The 20,799-nt window shown below is 35.0% G+C and overlaps 1 protein-coding gene across 1 annotated transcript; it reads right to left on the bottom strand.

Annotated features, from left to right (window-relative positions):
• Nucleotides 1–509: 509 nt before the first annotated feature.
• LOC131035572 (WAT1-related protein At5g47470) lies at nt 510–2,908 on the bottom strand. Its single transcript, XM_057967302.2, has 7 exons — nt 2,611–2,908; nt 2,117–2,179; nt 1,907–2,023; nt 1,523–1,781; nt 1,274–1,435; nt 1,014–1,165; nt 510–723 (listed from the first exon to the last, which is right to left on the bottom strand). Exons 1-7 carry the CDS (start codon nt 2,811–2,813, stop codon nt 567–569), a joined length of 1,113 nt encoding a protein of 370 aa, XP_057823285.1. The 5' UTR covers nt 2,814–2,908; the 3' UTR covers nt 510–566.
• Nucleotides 2,909–20,799: the final 17,891 nt, after the last annotated feature.

Genomic DNA, 20,799 nt, shown 5'->3' with positions numbered 1-20,799 from the left:
TGGAATTAACTTAGCCTCGTATCATTTCCACCATCTTGATCATCACTAGCTTTTCATCTTGCATCCTTAGCTTTTATTCATATCACCATCTTAGCAATTCACTAGGATCTTAGTTGCATTCATTTTGATCCTAGAATCATCATTTAAATCTCGTTCTCTAGGTTGACATCCAAGAGATCAAGTGCTCTTCCAAGTGAGGGTCACCTTGAATCTTAAGGATCTTTAGGGATAGAGGAGCATGGAACGATTTTGAGAGTTTTTGGTTCACTAACATGTTTTTGTGATTACTAACTCTAATGCAATGTTTCATGTGTGTGTTTGAGGTGTTTTCTCCCATTGCAGGATGATCCCACATTTCTAGCATACAATTAGAATCAATGAACTTTTAAAATAAATTTATTCATTTTAAAAAACCTACACTATTTTTTTAATTAACATAAATCAACTTTTAAAATAAACCTTATTTTTTTAATAAAAATTTAATCAAGAATTTATAAACAAATTTCAAGTTTACAAAAATACAAACACATCCATTGATGAACTATAATTCAAAGAGATTGTGAATATCAACATAATAGAGGTGTTTTTACATCTTTTGATACTTTGTGAGGACGGTCTAACTGCTCTTCTTCATCTGAAACTCTTCTTTCATCATCAATTTCTTTGCTTTTACCCCACAAAACAAGGTACAGACCGCCAAATATCAGCAGCCCACCAACTACACTGTTCATGCAATATTATGGTGTCAAATAAACATTAATTTAAAAAAAATTATAACAAATATTAATAGAAGAAAAAAAAAACATTATTAATCATTAATTAAAGTTCAAAGATTTTTACCCCTGTAAAAAATGACTCCGATTCCTTTATTTAGACATAACTGTATTTTTAATTAAAAAATAATCATGAAATTGCCTTTAATTGATTGATATAATTCTATAAATCTAATTTTATATGGTTAATAGAATGTATATATAATTCAAACTCAGTGAATTAAAAAATGTAAGACCCACCTTCCCAGATGCAAGGTTTCGCCTAAAAAGGAGGATGACAAAATAGCAGAGCAAACAGTACAGACAGGGCCAAATGTTGCCACAAATGCAGGTCCTCTTTTCTGAATGCACCATGACTGCAAACTAAATGCTATTGCATTGCAAAACATTCCCTGCACAAATAACTCATCCAAATCAACAATCTACACAAGACATTTCAAAGCAAGACCCAGTTGATCAAAATATATAAAACTGCAGAAAAGTTCATATATTTCACTCACCCCAAACATAACAGTCACAACCCCACTCCAATCCAGAAACCATGATGATGCATAAACACCCTTGTCTAAAGCCATTATCAAGACAGCAGTTTGGATGGAGCCAAGAAGTGATGTGATTGCTGTCAGGGACAATGGGGCTGGATACTTCTTCAATGTCTCACCCTGCATGCTCACAAACTTTAGCCACAGCATAACGGTGTAGTAAACTGAGTAAAAACTACAAGGAAAAAAGAAAAAATCAGATAGGACCTGTAGTATCATAGAAGATGACAAGATTATCACAGCTGTTAAGAGGTAAATGCATCCTGTGATAGTTTTGCTAGAATTCCCCTCATGGAGAAAGTTAAGAATGATGTTTTGTGTGTGAGCCTGTGCCTGTGGTGAAGGCCAAAGTTGGCTTAGAGCAGGTCCATGCAGGAAACTCATGGCCATTGCTCCACACACACAGATTACTGTACCCACAATCTTGAATTGGCTGTAAGCACACTTCATGTCTACTTTCTCCATTCTGCATTGAAGCAAAAAAGTACAGAACCCATTAAACCACAAAACCCAGGGCACAAAATCCAATCTAATCTTTTCAGAAGGTAGAAGACATGAGTACAGAGTATGATAAATAAGGAGAGCTCTCACCCCAAAGTCCATGCCATGACGAAAATAATTGCAGGAGCCAAATTGGGCATTGCTGAAGCTAAGGAAGGAGACGTTTCCTTCAATCCCATTAACAACAACACTTGAAATGCACACACTCTTTAACAACAGACACAGACAGGGCATTAAAATTCAGATTTTGGTTCCATTTGCATCACATTGCATTAAGATCTCAGCTTCAAATCAACTCACCCGCCAAGAGAGAGCAGAAGCAGTTGACCCAACAGAGAGAAACTCACTTTAGACCAACTTTTTCTGCATTTTTCCAACAAGAATTCAAACAGATCAAGTACATATCATCATCTGAAATATTTCAGAGCAAGACCCCAATTGCAATAAAATTCTCATGCATTTTGATTGTGTGCTGTTGGGAAAGTTGTGTTTAATTCAAGTTTGAATTCTCACATTCTAATGATAAATTTGGAAGAGCAATTTTTGGATTAGATTGTGCTTAATGCTTCGGATCATGCATTGAGTGCTATCAGATAACAAAATAGAGAAATGTTGATGATCAGATTTTGTTTTTTGATAGCACTCAATCATTCTGATGATGATGGATCATAGAACGCGATTTGAAATGTTGATGTAAAAACTACCCACAATCTAATCCAAAAACTGCTCTTTTATATCTAATAAATTGTAGAAACCTAATATCTTTGATCCATAGTTTTCAAAAGATTACTTACTTTTCGAAGAAAAATGCAAAAGGGCTGAGTAGCAAGCCCCCAAAGCCACTGGTATAAGCCACAAAAGTCAGGGGGTTTGTACCCTTTGCCAATTCATTACCCGTGAGAACAGTGACCACCGCAAAAAATATCTGAGAACCCACTAAGGAGACATATATGGCTAAGTCCTCTAAGCCAAGAGCAGAGCCTCCATTAGTGTACATTTTTGCTGCTTTTCAGAAAGCTTTCATACACCCTTCTATAAGTTCTACACGCTTAAATAGCCCCATCTTCATTGTATAAACAGTTGAAATGTTTACTAATGCTCCTCTACAGTATATAATCTATGACTTGTAAGCTTCAACTATGCTATCTTGTACGGGAAGTAAAACTAACGTCGCGGATCCTTTGAACTAGCCTACACTTTACTCATCCATATGATATGTTGTTTGTTGTGAGATATATTCTTTAAATAATAGTCCAGAAAAACCTCCAAGCTTTTCTAATGGAACCCCATGGAAACTTTTGAGCTATAGTGGTTGTAAAAGTTTTTAACTTTTTTTTGAATCACTTAATATATATATTTTATATATTGTTAGAAGGTTTATAATAAAAATCGGTTGGTTAGTATAAATGATTTATTCTAGTATAATTAAAAAATTCATTAATTTGAAGTATTAAATTAAAATTTGAAGTATATACAATTGTATTAGGATGAGGAGGAGGAAAATAATCTTATCAAGGAACCATCTAAGAATAAGATTCATTGGAGGAAGGATTAGGATATGATCCTAGATTGTAATAAACAACCAATATAACTAAACTAGGAGACAATAGAAGAATAACCACCTAAATGCCACTTAAGCCGAAAAGATTTCTCCTATGGGGAAAGATTCCAGCCTTTGCACTAAGAAGGAGGTAATGAGAAATTTTTGAATAAGTGTTGCTTGCAAGTTGGTGGTAGCATTCTCTAGAAATGACCATTGAGTAAAATTCCCCTCATGGTACATGTTGCACTCTCTCAATGGTTGAGAAAGCCTAATAGATGTTGGAATTCTCATGTCACCTTCTTCACATACACATAGATCTGAAAGCATGTAGAGGTAAGCATGTGAATCTCATTTTGAGAAAAAGAGTAATTAATGATCTCAACATTAAAGATAACAATATTTGTTGATTTCTCAAGTTGAAACAAAAAGAAATATTAAAAATTTCCAAATCTTAGTAATGTATGTTGGCTAAGAGGTAGAATCCCAAAATAAAGTAGTTCTCTTGAAAAATGGATCCTAACAATTTTTTTGAGAAAACATTATATATCTATTTCTAAGCATCCTAGGTTCAATGCCAAGTCTATACCAAATGCTTGAATATATCTAATTTGTGACAAGCAAAATATCTTAAACTAGCTACCCTTATATTCAAAAAAAATTCTCCAAATAGAGACCCATTGATAGATTCAAGATCGGGAAATTTTATGGACTACCAAACACATTTAAGCTAACGAAAGCAAGTTTGAGGGGAGCCCAACTCTTCTGTAGATTACAAAGGGTAGGAGTAAAAGGGTTAATAACCCCTGTAGATAAGCTTAGGAGTGTAATTCCTACACATGATGTCAAACTTCCATTTGTAGTCTTTCCACTAAAATAGAGGAGGCTTACACCCCACTTTGTGAAGCATGGCATCATAAACAAGTTCTAGAATACAAAATCTAGAAAAAAAATTAGTAATAGAAAGCTGTAAATTTTTGTTGCGATGCTTGACATAGTGTTTAGTATTTGGAAAAGACTAAGTTTCTAATAGTATGGATGGTTTTGTGATAGAGCTAAAGAGCCATGATTCTTGGAACTTTTCCAATGGAAAAATGGGGCTATTAACAATTGGATACCACCACAGGTTATGGTCATTTAAAGAGAGATTAGTTCTTTTCTCTCTAGTCCATTTGAGGAATGACTTGTCCATCTTGTAGGCTTTCCAAATTCTTTGAATTATAGAAGAAACTTTAATTAGGAGAAGGTTGCTAATGATAAGAAGATTGTGGAAACCATTTGTTTCATTTTTTTTGTAAGGTGAACCAAAGGCAAATAATATAGGAATAATCCTCCAAGCCTTTGAGTCATCAATTACAACCATCCACTTAGCTTACAATACAATATTTTATCTTTGAACATCAACAATGACCATTCTACCCTTTCTTAGGGTAACAACAAATAACCCATGCCTCTTTGTGGAAACCTATAGTTTGTTCAACATTGACCCATTGAATGTCATGCAAAATTTTGAAAAGCCTATGCTAAGCAACTTTACAAGAGGTCCAACAAGAAAAGCAATAGACATGGATAGCCACTAAAACTTTGGTACAAATATGAAATTTATCATCCAAAGAAGAGGCTTGTAGATCCAAAATGAATCTTTATTTCAATTTATGCATAGCATAATGTCAAAAATTGGAAGGAAAGAATTAAAAGCCAACATAATGTTAAGAAATTTTGAACATCTCCCATTTGCCAATCCACTTCAATGTAAACTCCAACAAATTATGTTGTGTGAGAGGATTATATATATGGCATTGAGTTTTATTTATTGAAAGAACAATTTGCATGCCTTACAAAAGGTATCGAAGAAAGCCAAGGATTTTTGGAAAGAGAAATGATTCTTTGAGTTTGGAAGCGTAAGGAATGAATCATCAACACAATGGACATTGATAAGTTATTGTGATACATTAAATGGAGAAAACTCCATTTTACTAGCCCTTATGATGCTTGACTAGCAATGAGGGAGCCAAAATCTTCCATAGCTAGCACATAAAGTGAAAGCATAAGAAGGTAGCCTTGTTTGATGGATTTGAAAAAGCCAATTTCTATCAATGATGGAGATGAAATATTAAACATTAAAAGAATGGTTTGAAAAGAAAAAAAGAATAACTCCCTAAATCTAAGATCACTAAGAATGAACAAGAAAAATTTCTCTCAATACAATCATAAGCTTTCTCAAAGTCAAGTTTGAGGAAGATATTGCAATTTTGAAATGCTCTAGCCCATTCTATTCCATCTCATACAATGATAATGTTGAATTGAGAACATAGGAACTTTTGATGAACCATACTTGTCTTGGTTTCACAACGGAGGGAAGATGTTGGCATTTGCATGAAGATTGCATTAATGATTTGTTATGTTGTCATTGATGTCAATAAACCGGTAATGTTATTGTTATAATGATATTTTATAACCGGTAGGAAGAGCTAAGTGAAAGGAATTGTAACCGGTAGATAAGTTTGAGGAGTGAACCGGTATTGCTAGGTATTGGAGAGTTGAACTGGTAAACCCTATCTGTTGTTTTGATAAACCCTAACCGATTAAGTCTGGTGAATTGGTTATATTGGTTTATGATCTGATGATGACTGGTAATGATTATGACACATATGCATATTGTATGAGGAGAGTTTCAAAGAGTTTTTCATGCCTTGAGTTAATGTTTTTTATCTTGGGAATGAGCAAGTATATTGCATGTAATGCAAAGCGCATGATGAGTTACTGAGTTCGATGAAGCAGTGATCAAGGAGTGGTCAAGGCTTTCTTGAATGATGTGCAAAGATTGTTATGTAATCCAACGGTCATACCTAAACTGACTTGTTTGTAATCTCTATGAGAGAATTAGATTTTTTTTGTGTTATTGACCTAATTGATTTGTTTATAAGATTGATGAGTTGTTTTAGTTTAAGTGTTGGCAAAGTTGAATTGACTGTGTAGTTGCCGACTGGATGATGTATCTGCAATTTGAGTAAAGGCATATAGCAGCATGAAAAGGATCTGAACAAGCAAGTGAAGTGCTATTCTAATAGATCAACAAAAACCTGTTGTTTTCTAACAATTACAGCAGTAAAATCCCCTAACCGGGTAAGCTCTAACAATCTTTGCGGTATTCAAATCCTCTAACTAGGTGATCCATTAGCTTGGATTCTAAATCCTTTACAGAGGTTACTCCCCACAGGGTATTGCTTCTAACAAGGTACTGTAGTCAATCCCTTAACCTGGTGGTCCCTAACAGGATCTTTTCTTAACAAGACTTTTTGTAAAAGCTTTAACAGGCTTGGCTCCTAACAGGGCGAACTTCAGAAGAGTTCAAATAGTTATCTTGTGAGTCTCGTCTCACCGTGGTTTTTCCCTTTTGGGTTTCCACGTCAAAAATATTGTGTCAAGTGGTGAATGTTTTTGTGGTTATGTTTCTATCATTTGAATTTCTTAACTACTTATTTCACTTTGATAAGTTATGATAACCGGTAACAATCTGAAATAAGGTTTTACTTATGTCAAGTAAAAGTATTTGGATGATTGTGAGTTTCAAGTTGTTTGTTGTTATCTGATGTAACAGTCAATTGGTTTATCTTGACAGTTTTATTTTGACAGAGATATTGCATTTATAGTTCAGTGGTTTAACTTGTCAGTTTCAAAGTTTACTTGAGAGGTTATTTATGAGTAAGGTGAAAGTTTATCAGTTTTTCTATCTACTAATTCAAACCCCCCCCTCTCTGTAGTTGACCAGATCCTTATTCTTTCATCATACCATCAATTGGTATTAGAGCTCTTCTCGGGTCCTCTAAGGTCTAAACCTAACAGCTTGTGGTAAAGATCTTGTAGAACATGATGAAGAAGGAAGATCTGAAGTTTAACAAAGAGAACTATAGAATATGGAGTGATAGAATAAAAATTTATATCAAGAGCCTTGGAAACCAATATTGGGAACATGTTAATACTCAATATGTTGCACCTAGTGGGATTATGACTGATGATCAGAAGAAAGAGCAACAAGAAAACAACCAAGCACTGGAGGCTATTATCAGTTCTTTGTCTGATGCAGAATATGTTGATGTCCATGGTCTGGAGACTGCATATGAAGTATGTAAGAAACTTGAAGAGATTTACAGTGGTGATGAACATGTGAAGATTTCCAAGGAAGAGAGTCTAAGTGGGAAGTTTGATGACATGCGGATGGCTGAAGGTGAGAATATCCAACAATATGGTCAAAGGATAAAAGAGATAGTTGGTGAGATCAAGAGTGTTGGTGGTAAAATGAATGATGCCACAGTAGTTAGTAAGGTGTTGAGAACCCTACTACCGGTCTACTCTATCCGAGTTGCAGCCATTCAGGAGCTAAGATCAATTGACAAAACCAAGGTAACCCTTGACTCCATCATTGGTAAGCTTACTGCTTTTGAATTAAATGTTTTATGATGGTAGTGTTCATAAATTTGAATCAGCATTTAAAGCTTTTGTTTCTAACCCATCTATGAGGAAAAGTAGAGATTTTAATCACTATCATGAATCTAGATCCAGTAGAGAAATTGATGATGAAGACAATTTGGTTGAGCTTGAAGCATTGTTGGCCAAGTGATTGCCCAGAGGTACCGGTAAATATAGAGGTAAATTACATTTGAAATGTTTTGCATGCAACAAGATTGGACACATAGTTGCTTACTGTCCTAATGGTGATAATGAGCACAAGTGAGAGAAGTTCAATAACTACAAGGGAAAAGGAAAAAGAGATTGTCTTATTGCAATTGATGGTGGTATCACTGATGAGGAATCTGATGGTGATGCTAATGAAGACATTGCCTTTGTAGCCATTAAAGAGGAGACATCTGATGAGAAAGCTTTAGTTTCTCGCATGGATAATTCTGATGATTGGATCATTTATAGTGGTTGCTCACATCACATGATCGGTGACTGGAGAAAATTTCTTCCTTTGAAGGAATTTGATGGCGGAGTTGTAATATTTGGTAATGACTCACCCTGCATGGTTAAAGGTAAGGGAACTATTTCTCTTAATGGAAAGAGCAGTGCAGATGATGTCTACTGGGTTGAAGGTCTAAAACACAATCTTTTAAGTGTTTCTCAACTCAATGATAGAGGATACCCATTGGAGTTTAAGAATGGTATGTGCAAAATCTATTGGAGCAAAGGTGAACTGATTGCAACTAGCAAGCAAACTAAAGGTAACCTGTTTCACCTGAATCCTAAAGACAACAACTTTTTAATTGCTAAAAAGGATGATAGTTGGCTTTGGCATAGGAGGTTTTTTCATTTGAATTTTGACAACATTGTTAAAGTGAGTAAGTCCAAAACAGTGAGAGGTTTGCCTCAGTTAGACAAACCAGTTAATTCTCTATGTAAGGAATGTTAGTTGGGAAAGATGACATCCTCAACTTTTAAGAGCAAGTCTTTTTCAACAGAGCATCTGTTAGATTTGGTTCATACAGACCTATGTAGACCAACAAGGACTAAAAGTATGCAAGGTGATAGATATTTCATGATCTTCACAGATGATTGCTCAAGGATGATGTGGGTCACATTCTTGAAAGATAAACTAGAGGCATTTGGTAAATTCAAGGCATTTAGGGCCTTAGCTGAAAAGGAGAGTGGTAAGAAGATAAAGTGTCTGGGGACTGATCAAGGCAGTGAATTTACTTTTGAAGAATTCACTAGATATTGTGAACAAAATGGTATCAAACGATAGCTTTCTACACCAAGGACACCACAACGAAATGGTATTGTAGAGAGGAACAACCGGTCAGTTGTTGAAGCTGCTAGGACGATGTTGATACAAGGAAGTTTAGTGAAAACGTTTTGGAGAGAAGCTGTCAGCACAACTGTCTACACAATGAACATGATTTTGATAAAAAGAGGTAAGGATAAGACCCCTTATGAATACTGGTATGGTAGATCACCTAATGTTGGTTATTTCAAGATATTTGGTAGCAAATGTTTTATTAAGAGAGGTGACTATATTAGCAAGTTTGAGGCTAAAAGTGATGAAGGTATATTTCTTGGTTATTCCACCAAGAGTAAGGCCTACAAATGTTACAAGAACCAGACACAGAGAATCATTGAGAGTGTTGATGTTCGAGTGGATGAGTATCCTGAAGTCTCAGGAGAAACTAGTGTGGAGAAAAAGGATGAAGATCCTTGCATTTTGTTTTTGGAACCAGAACCTGTGAAACTTGAAACTGGTAAAACAAATACTGATGCATCAGTTCAATTGGAACAAGTAGACTCAGAAGAAGAGGATGATAATGAAGAAAATGAACCTGCAGATAATGATCATGTTATTCTGAGGTATGTGAGACTCAATCACAATCCTAAACAGATTATTGGAGATAAGGATGTTGGAGTACTAACCAGAAGAAGAATTAGAGAAAATTCTTGCATGATCTCCACTATTGAGCCTAGAACTTCTAAGGAAGCATTTGGAGATGATAATTGGGTTAAATCTATGGAGGAGGAGCTTGAACAAATTGAGAAGAATAACACATGGACTCTAGTACCCCGATCGGTGAATAAAAATGTAAAAGGTACTAAGTGGGTTTTCAGGAACAAGCTGAATGAAGATGGTGTAGTAGTCCAAAACAAAGCTAGATTGGTTTGCAAAGGTTATGCACAAGAAGAAGGAGAAGATTATGGTGAGACTTTTGCACCATTTGCTAGACTAGAAGGTGTCAAAAATTTATTGGCTTTTGCATCTCATAAGGGATTCAAAGTATATCAGATGGATGTGAAATCTGCATTTTTGAATGGAATACTGGAAGAAGAAGTATACATTGAGCAGCCAGATGGTTATGCTTTAACTGATAAAAAGGACATGGTATGTAAGTTGCACAAGGCACTATATGGATTAAAGCAAGCACCAAGAGCATAGTATGAAAGGCTTCATTCACACCTAATGAAGATAGGTTTTTAGAGAACCAGTGAAGATAGTAACATATATCTCAAATCTGAAGGAGATAAGATATTGGTTAGTGAAGTGTTTGTAGATGATATCATATTTGGAGGAAATGATGACATGAGCAATGACTTTGCAAATGAAATGAAAAGTGAGTTTGAAATGTCTCTAGTGGGAGAGATAAAAAATTTCATAGGTTTGCAAATACAGCAAATGAAGAGTGGTATCTTCATTACACATTATAAGTATGTGAAGGAGGTATTAAAGACATTTGGTATGAGTGTCTGTAAACCAGTTGGGACACCAATGGTTACAGGTTGTAAGTTGTCTAAGGAAGATGATGCTACATCTATTGATGAAAAATAGTACATGTCAATGATTGGAAAATTGCACTATGTTGTTCACAATAGACCGGATATAGCTCATGCAGTTGGTCTAGTTGCTAGATTTTAGAAGAATCCTAAGGAAACACATTTGATAGCAACCAAGAGGATATTTAGATATTTGAAAGGTATTGTTGACTATGGATTATGGTATTTGTATATGGTGAAAATGGATAGCAATAAACAACAATATTGAAAGACTAAAATGGATTCAACCACCAAACCCTAGCCTAACAATGAACAAAGATCCACCATAACATATGAAGATAACCTAAGACAATGCAAATAACTCAAAAATCACAAAGATTATACCATCACATGTCCAATAGGGTTTTGATCTCCATTCTTCCTATCTCCATTGATCTTGCTTGATATACTTGCTCTCAGATTTTTATATGCACAAGAGCTCAACAAAGAACAGAATGTGGTTGCAAGTGGAATTGTAGTGTAGCCAAGTACTCCAAAATTAGTCATTAGGGTTTGACAATGAAGAAAGCATCTCCTTAAATAGAAGACACAATATGAAATGGAGGGTTAAGATTGAGAGGTGTAAAAAGAGAGGTCGGCTAGGATTAGAGGGTAGGTATAAGAAATACCAAAATAATGAAAGAGGTAGGTAGTGTAGGAAATAAGAGATGAATGACATGTGTCATGTGTAGAAAAAGATAAATGAATTAATTAAATAAATAAAGATTTATTTAATTAATAGAAGAAGTAGGACAATTAAATAAATAAAATATTTATTTAATTTAGGAAAGGGATAATTTAAATAAATAAATGTATTTATTTAAATGAGAAATAAGGCTAGAAGAGGATAAATGAATTAATTAAATAAATAAAGATTTATTTAATTAATAGAAGAATTAGGCTTAGATAATTAAATAAATAGAATATTTATTTAATTAGACATGACAATTTTAGGTGTCTACAGTATCCATATGAAGAAAACTTTGACTTGAAGGTGTATACAGATGTAGATTGGGCAGGTAATGTTGATGACCGAAAAAGTACAATGGATGGAGCATTCTTCTGGGAGGAAGACTTGTTTCATGGAGTAGCAAGAAGCAGAGTTGTATTTCACAGTCTATTGTTGAAGCTGAGTACGTTGATGCTTATATGAATTGTAACCAGGCTATATGGATGAGACATATTTTGGAAGGTTTCAAGATGAAGTTTACAGAACCTATAAAGATCTTATGTGACAATACCAGTGCCATAAATATTTCAAAGAACCCTGTCTTGCATGCACGAACCAAGCACATTGAATTGAAGTATCATTTCTTGAGGAAAAAAGTGCAAAGTAAAGATGTGATCTTAGAGCATGTTTCTACCAAGGAGAAGCTTGCAGATATCTTTACTAAACCTTTGCCTAAGACTACTTTTGAGTTTCTTAGAAGTCTGCTAGGGGTTGTACCCCTTCATGAGGTCAATTAAGCATGATGTAGATTACATCAGTCCCAGAGCTACTTGCAGAATTTTATAGCAGGATTGGTGTAGGAGTGGAGTTATTCCACAGGGGGAGCATCAAGTTGCAGATTGTTGATGTTGATCAGTGAGTTTGACATTGCATGTTTTACTTTCAATTTGGCATTGTTGTCAAAGGGGGAGAAGAACTATGTGATTATGAGAAGAAGAACTAGTGACAAGCTGAAGACAAGGAGAGTACATGGTAAAATGTAAACCAGGATTCCTATTCACATCACAACAATCAATGGTATTGATATTTGTATTGCCATCAATGCCAAAGGGGGAGATTGTTGGCATTTGCATTAAGATTGCATTAATGATTTGTTATGTTGTCATTGATGTCAATAAACCAGTAATGTTATTGTTATAATGAAGTTTTGTAACCGGTAGGAAGAGCTAAGTGAAAGGAACTGTAACCGGTAGGTAAGTTTGAGGAGTGAACCAGTATTGCTAGGTATTGGAGAGTTGAACCAGTAAACCCTACCTATTGTTTTGATAAACCCTAACCAATTAAGTTTGGTGAATTGGTTATATTGGTTTATTATCTAATGATGAGTGGTAATGATTATGACATGCATGCATATTTTATGAGGAGAATTTCAAATATTTTTTGGCACGTTGAGTTAATGTTTTTTATCTTGGGAATGAGCAAGTATATTGCATGTAATGCAAAGTGCGTGATGAGTTACTAAGTTCAATGAAGTGATGATCAAGGAGCGATCGAGGCTTTCTTGAATGATGTGCAAAGATTGTTATGTAATCCAATGGTCATACCTGAACCGCCTTGTTTGTAATCTCTATGAGAGAATTAGGTTTTTGTTGTGTTATCGACCTAATTGTTTTGTTTATAAGGTCGATGAGTTGTTTTAGTTTAAGTGTTGGCAAAGTTGAATTGAGTGTGTGGTTGCCGAACTGGATGATGTATCTACAGTTTGAGTAAAGGTAGATAGGAGCATGAAAATGATCTGAACAAGCAAGTGAAGTGCTATTCTAACAGATCAACAAACTCTTGTTTTTTTCTAACAATTATAGTAGTAAAATCCCATAACCGGGTAAGCTCTAACAAGCTTTGTGTTATTCAAATCCTCTAACCACGTGATCCATTAGCTTGGATTCTAAATCCTTTACAAAGGTTACTCCTCACAAGGTATTGCTTCTAACAAAGCATTATAGTCAATCCCTTAACCGGGTGGTCCCTAACAGGATTTGTTCTTAACAGGATTTTTTGTAAAAGCTTTAATAGGCTTGGATCCTAATAGGGCGAACTTCAGAAGAGTTCAGATAGTTATCTTGTGAGTCTCATCTCACCGTGGTTTTTCCCATAAGGGTTTCCACATCAAAAATATTGTGTCAAGTGGTGAATTTTTTTGTGGTTATGTTTCTATGGTTGAATTGCTTAACTACTTATTTCACTTTGATAAGTTATGTTAACCAGTAACAATCTGAAATAAGGTTTTCCTATTGTCAAGTAAAAGTATTTGGATGATTGTGAGTTTCAAGTTGTTTATTGTTATCTGTTGTAACAGTCAACCGGTTTATCTTGATAATTTTATTCTGACAAAGATATTGCATTTATAGTTCAGTGGTTTAACTTGTCAGTTTCAAAGTTTACTTGAGAGGTTATTTCTGAGTAAGGTGAAAGTTTATCGGTTATTCTATCTACTGATTCATCCCCCCCCCCCTCTCTCAGTAGTTGACCGGATCCTTACTCTTTCATCATACCGTCAGAAGAAAGTGGTGGATATGAACTCAACTAAACTTTTAGCTAATATTTTTATAAGAAATTGAGCAACACAATGGTCTTCTACTTTGGTGCTAAGCTCTAGGTCCTTGACTTTAGGTATAAATTTGATATTCCCCCATTGTTGCAAAGAGTCTCTAAGTATACGTGCAATAGGTACAGATTAGTGAAATAACATGTAGCTTTAAGGAATGCATAAGGAAAGTTATCTAGGCTAGGGGCCTTCTAGTTGGTCATTTACATAAGCACAACATAGAGCTCATCAAGCATAATGAGTGCATCACAAGCAATTGGGATAGAACAACTTATCTTGGTATAATCAATAATTAGGCACCAGTAAAAATATTGGGAATGATTTGTGCTCTCCTCATGAGCTTGGAAATAAACCTATAGAGATCCAAGAAAGAATTGGATGTCTCTAGGAGGGCAATGAGATATGCATGAGTGAACTAGATAAGCCTTAATTTGAGTTCCCGGAAAAATCTGTGGAAAAATTATCCCCAACTTTGAGCTAATGAAGGTTGGCTTTATCTAAGGGGCTTTAACTTGTTGCTATTCAATGAGGTTGGAAGCTTATGTTTTAGCTAGTAGCATTGCTTTGGAGCTAGAGGTTGAAGGGGTTACTTTCTAACTAAGTGGAGACCCTCCCAAATTGTTTTGGGGGCAACATCAATGGACCTCTTATAATTATCGCCACTTGGTTACCAAGCTACATAAAAAAGTGTCGGTGTGAGCAATCGCATCATTCCACCATTCAATTAGTTGGTAATAAGTAAAGGACAAGGTTGAAGGATCCACACCTGCACAACAAACTAGACAATCTTTTTATGAGAAATCAATAATTTGTTTGGAAGAAATTGAGTCCCACGCAAGTTAAAATGTGATGGGATAATGGTTAGAAAGAATGATCTCGAGATATTTTTTACTAATCTCCCTCAATTAGATAGAGGGTGGAGCACATATTACTAAAAAATTACAATGTGAACCATTATTTAATGTTATATAAATTTTCATTTCATTTCAATTTATTTACAAGTATTATTTATTTTTTGTAGACCTAGAGTTAAGTTATTTCAAGTGAAATATAAAATAAGTTATCAACACATTTCTTAAAAATTACAACTTATTTTAAAATATTTAAGAATTTTCTATTAATCATATTTAGCACCCACATATTCTATATATACTAAAAGGTAATTTGAGCCATTTGAGAAATAACTTTTTTTATGCCTTGTTTCCCTTTGACTTGTGCTATGTTGCAATAAATCATGCACCATTATTGTTTTATTATTATTATTTTAAAGAGAAACGCCTCTTTTTGTGCTATTAGGCGGGAGTTGATTCAAGGTAAAAGCTATTTTAAAATTTGCAGTGCTCTAGGCATTTTTAAAAAAAGCTTCTTTTAAGATAAAGAGCTTCCTTAATACTTGCGTTACTTTAGGGATATCCTTAATATTTGCTCTATTCCATAAAATGGAATTGTTTTTAAATATTAACAAATCTTTTAAGAGGATTTTTAAATTTTTTTTTTTTTTTAAAGTATTTTTCAGCATGTGCTTATCATTTCGATAAATCACTTCTATGAAATCGGTATATTTTCTCTTTTCGATGTTGAATTTGTAGAAAGTTTTTCCATACTTCAATGGAAATTTTATATTAGAGTTTTATTTAAATTGTTTATAATTTGTAATTGATTTTTTTTGTTTCGCATGCAAGTCAGCTATTCAGTTGAAAAAATGGCACTTTCGTATAGAAAATGAATACATAAAAAGTATGGCATGGCATCCAAGTGGACTTCATCCAGAAGGTATGTAATTTGGCACATGATGACTATAAAAGGGTGACAAAAAGTGGAGACCATGTGAGGTTAACAATAGTTGGAGCCATGTGGAGGAAAAGTGATCGTGGGTGTGTGACCATAGATGTGATGGTAATGGCGAGTGAGTTGGGCAAGAAGAGCCAAGAAAGAAGATGGCGAGAGGTTGAGAAATAAAAGAAGCGAGGCAAAAGTCAAAAATTAGAAGAGTGCATAACATGTCGTATTTGAAACAAAGGTCAAGTGAAGAACACGTAGTGTAATCCTTTGATGAAATAGTGTAGGCAAAGTGGGTTCAAGGGACAAACGAAAGAAAATAAAGTGGGTTCAATACCAAAGGCAGACAAATAAGAAGCAGGGGTGTATCAAACAGATAGCATTGCCATTCCTTTCTTTTGTTGGTTTATCAGTTGAATGATAGATTTATAGGGTTTGAACAGATTGAAAGGTGCAAAAGAGAGGGTTTATTAGATTTTTTAAAAATTCATAATGTTGGGGATGCAATTTTGTTGGTAGGGTGTGCAAACATGGTGTAAGAAAACAACAACGAAGAAAGCACGACACGTGGAGGTGAAAGTAAAAAACGAGGAGTGTAGAACATGACATATTTGAAACAAAGGTCAAGTGAAGAACATGTTGTGTTATCATTTGATGAAATAGTACAAACAAAGTGGGATCAAGGGGCAAACAGAAGAAGACAAAGTGGGTTCAATATGAAAGGCAAACAAATAAGAAGCAGGTGTGTATCAAAATGATAGCATTGCCACTACTTTCTTTTGTTGGTTTATGAGTTGAATGATAGATTTTTAGGGTTTAAAATGATTTAAAGGTGCAAAAGAGAGGGTTTATTGGTGTAGACACCTACATTTGATTAAATTAATTAATTGAATTTGGCTATCCTGAATGTGCCTTTACTTAAATAATTATGCATTATTTAATTACTTACTATTCCCTCCTTCTAGCTAATTAATCTTATTAATAATGCTATAGTACCCCTTTAATTAATTATTTGACAATCATAAATCATTTAATTAATTAAATTTGACTCTTTTCTTTTATTAAATAAATCAAATGCATACTTTGATTTATAATTCACTTTTGTCCTTTCCTCCTTATATTCCCTCATAGAATTAATTAATTCTATTTCCCCACATGTCTCCTAACTCTAAACCTTATCTAACCCTTCCTCTAGCCTAACCCACCTAACTAACCAAGGGTTTTAGTCAACCATATCCCTTATCCCTCACCATATGTGTTCACATTCCCAAAATATCCAAAATTTCCTAAAATTTGTGAAATGCCTTTGAATTTAGGGGAAATTTCCTAAAATTTGGGAAAATATCCCAAATATACTAAAAACAAGGAAATGCCCTCATTTTTGGAATGGAACCTAATTTCCTAAAATTTGGGAAAATATCCCAAATATCCTAAACCATGGAAATATCCTCATTTTTGGAATAGAACCTTCCTATTTGGGTGTCTCATTCCTAAATAGGCATGTGTCCTCAAGAACACAAGTCATTTCTTCCAATGACACATGTCCTTCTTAAGGACGCATGTCATTTGCATCCATGACATATGCCCTTCTTAGGGACACATGTCTCCTTATCATGCCTCTCTATCTCTCATTCAAACCTATTTCATCCCCCCATTTTCCTTCCAAAGCCATCCACTTTCACTTTCATACTCATAATGCATAATTTTTCATCCATTTTTATTTTCATACCCTCATAATGGAGAATTGTTTACTTACTATTTTGCACATCCATCTTGCATCTCATTTTATCTTAATATCCATCTTGCATTCACTGTCATGGAGAAAAATTGAGTATCTATCATATAGGAAGCACACGTCAAATCAGGGGACTATCAAATTGAAGGATAATCTAGAGTTTGCAGTTTAATTGCTTATATTTTGTTTATCTAGTTTTCTTCCTTCTTAATGCCCTAATCTTGAGTGTGGTTGAAATATGAGTATGCTTGATTCTTAGTTTATCTTTTCAGTCTCTTTAGTTTTGCATTCACAATTTTTTGCATACATTTATGGCACGCCCGGTGGGACCCACTTCATGGGTCATTTTAATCTTTTGTTGTTGTTTTAGTGATTTTTGAATCATAGGTTTTGTCGCTTGGAGACAAGAAATCGCTTTCCTATCATTCTGTTTGCAGGATCCAATATGACTTTTTGCTTTAGTGATTGGGATTTCACATGCGTATCATTAGTATTTCACATCTGTCCTACTGTGTTTTGCATATGTACTGCCAATGTTTCACATTTTTCCAGATGTTGTTTCGTATAAGCCTTCCAAGTGTTTCACATACGTCATAGGTAAAAGTGGGTAAGGTCTATAAGTCAGTTTTGTTATTTATGGGGTCGCCTGTCAATTGTTTATGCTAATCTGCTTCTAGTTTTAAGAAATTTTCCTGAATAAGGCAAGTAAATAAGTTTGCAATGTTTTAACCATATGGCTCCCAATGTTAAGATTAAGCATGCAGGATCTCAACATCTAGTAGAATGCAAATGACTACATAAACAACATGTTAGGACCTTGCGAGTAGATCAATTGATTAATGAACTAGAAGAACAAACCAAGTATTTTCAATATCGACAACAAATCCTAGCTTACATATAGAAATACAACATGCTTTCGGGAACACAATTATACTCAACAATCTATGAAAAACTAATCCATCTTTTTGCAGGACCTGATTTGAAACTTTTACATAGAAACTGGTTTCGCATCTGTGCAGTTATTATTTCACATTCGTTGAGACAGGGTTTCACATTCGTTCAGATAGAATTTTGCATTCATTCAGATAGAATTTCACATTCGTATTGGTGTTATTTCACATTCAATCGGTAAAGTTAATTTTGTTATGTCTCTATTCATTTTTTGTCCTTTGGGGTTTTTCTATGTTACTAATAATCTAACTGCAACATGTGACAAAGTGGAGTGCAACAGAGGTGTTTCGATCAATCAAAGACATAAAAAATACATTGAACTACTAATTACTTTCTTGCAGAGGTAGATTAGGAGAGTGTTTTCTTTTTAGAGAATAATCTTTCAATTGGTGCTTAAAATGAGTCAATGTCTTTGGTGTTTGGCACACTTGTGCGTGTGAGAGGACCTATTGCTAACACACACTATCCTCTCCCTTGGCTCTCGTGGTCCTAGGTGCAAGAGATAAGTATTAGCAATGCTTGATTTACTTTTTTAGGTAGAGGGCCATGTCTTCCAAGTAGCTAATAAGACCAGGTGAGAGGGAACGACCCAAGCGATACTCTTTCAGTCTACTATATAAATATTCATGATGGTGTCGTTGTGTTATACTGACAGTTTCCCTTAGTATCTACATGCAAATACCTCGTGGTCTTGACGAAAGTCAAAATCCCCTGGTGCTTGTATGACAGATACATAAAAACCTGTGTTCTATTGGTTGGGTATCTCTTAAATGAGCTAGCCACCGCATGTATAACCATCAAATTACCCAAAAAGTATCCCCACTATGAACCATGTTTTATTAGTCCCAATCCTTTTTTGCTTGTTGGTGCAGAAGGTAAGACCTCCAAAGCCACCCCAATTCGTATTTTTCATAGTTGAGACAGATGTCCCCCGGTTCATAAGATCTTCGTATCTTCGAGGTATGAGATTTCGGTGTGCCCGAGAAGTGTGTGTCATGGTGCGGGAGCCAACACCACTAAAATCTCTATCTATCTATTGTGTTTCAGTATTTGGAGAAATCCAAGTGGTGATTCAATAGGTAGTATCACATTTCTAGCCTAGGACGTATGTCCAATTCTACATTTTGTCTTGTTTATACCAGTGGAACATCTTGGGCTAATCTAGGCCCCCTTTATTTAGTTGTGTCAGATACCTTGTTTTTATGCTTGTTGTGTTTGTGTCACTTTACTATCTTTTTCCAAAGAACAACTCAAAAATTATTCGTTCAAAGTCCAAACTTGTTGCCCATCAAAGTCCCAAACTTGCATCTTCATGATCCTTATCCTAGTCCTAGTATAGTCACCATTAGCATCCAGATTTGCTCTGTCATAATTGTCATTTTTTTGTCCATCGTCATTGCCACCAGAGTCATGTCATCATTACCTTCTTCCCAAGTCATTAATCCAAACATCAAACATCAAACTTCATCCTCTTTCCAACTTTCTCAAAGTCAGTTCACATCCTAGTTTGATCTTGTCATCATCCTATTTTGAGCTTTAGTCTATCGTCCTTTTTCATCTTTCATCTCTCCAACTCATCAACTAATCGTCATGTTGTAATTTTATTATGATGAGTTTGGTCATCCTTCATTTTCTTCCACTTCATCCCATTCTGATGATGATGAGAGTCTTGTTGATCAAGACAAAAATGAAATTGAAAACCTTGATGCCCTCATCCTTAGCAAGCTTGTGCCAAGTGTCAGATACCAAAATCCAACTATTCATCCTAGTTGTCATACCATTCCTCCATGTGCATCCACTTATAATCCTTATCACACCTTTCACAAGGCAAATCCATTATGTCTTCTACCCACAACTCCCTCATATTTCACATCCATGTATCCCTCATATGCAACACCCATGTCTCCATCTTCTCCCATGATCCTATCCCAACCTCCATCTTTTCATAACAACATTACCACCTACATCCCTAATCCAAATCCACCATCTCATTATCCCCAAATCTATTACACAATCCATAATCCTAATCCTCCATCCTACCTCAATCCTCTATCCAATCTTAATCCTTCATCTTACCTCAATCCTCCATCCAATCCTAATCCTTCATCCTATCTCAATCTTCCATCCAATCCTAATCCTCCACCAAATCCTAATCCTCCATCCTACCTCAATCCTCCATCTAGTCCTAATCCTCCATCCTACCTTAATCCTCCATCCAATCATAATCCCCCATCCCACCTCAATCCTTCATCCAATCATAATCCTTCTTCCTACCTCAATCCACTACCATCCACTTCATCCTACCTCAATCTACAACCATCCACTTCATCCTATCTCAACACACCATCCACTTCATTCTACCTCAATCCACCACCATCCACTTCATCCTATCTCCACACACCATCCA

Source organism: Cryptomeria japonica, chromosome 3, assembly GCF_030272615.1.
Source record: "Cryptomeria japonica chromosome 3, Sugi_1.0, whole genome shotgun sequence".
Classification (NCBI taxonomy): Eukaryota; Viridiplantae; Streptophyta; class Pinopsida; order Cupressales; family Cupressaceae; genus Cryptomeria; species Cryptomeria japonica.
Note: the sequence above shows the minus strand (reverse complement) of the source record. Positions and strands in the feature narration are given on the sequence as shown.

What these genes read in the sequence shown, in the direction of transcription:
- LOC131035572 (XM_057967302.2), bottom strand. Translation starts at nt 2,813, where the DNA reads ATGTACACTAATGGAGGCTCTGCTCTTGGCTTAGAGGACTTAGCCATA. An exon ending in CTTCTGCTCTCTCTTGGCGG is followed by an intron (nt 2,024 to 2,116) that starts GTGAGTTGATTT and finishes CTGTTGTTAAAG; the next exon opens with AGTGTGTGCATTTCAAGTGT. An exon ending in GAAACCTTGCATCTGGGAAG is followed by an intron (nt 724 to 1,013) that starts GTGGGTCTTACA and finishes TTGCATGAACAG; the next exon opens with TGTAGTTGGTGGGCTGCTGA.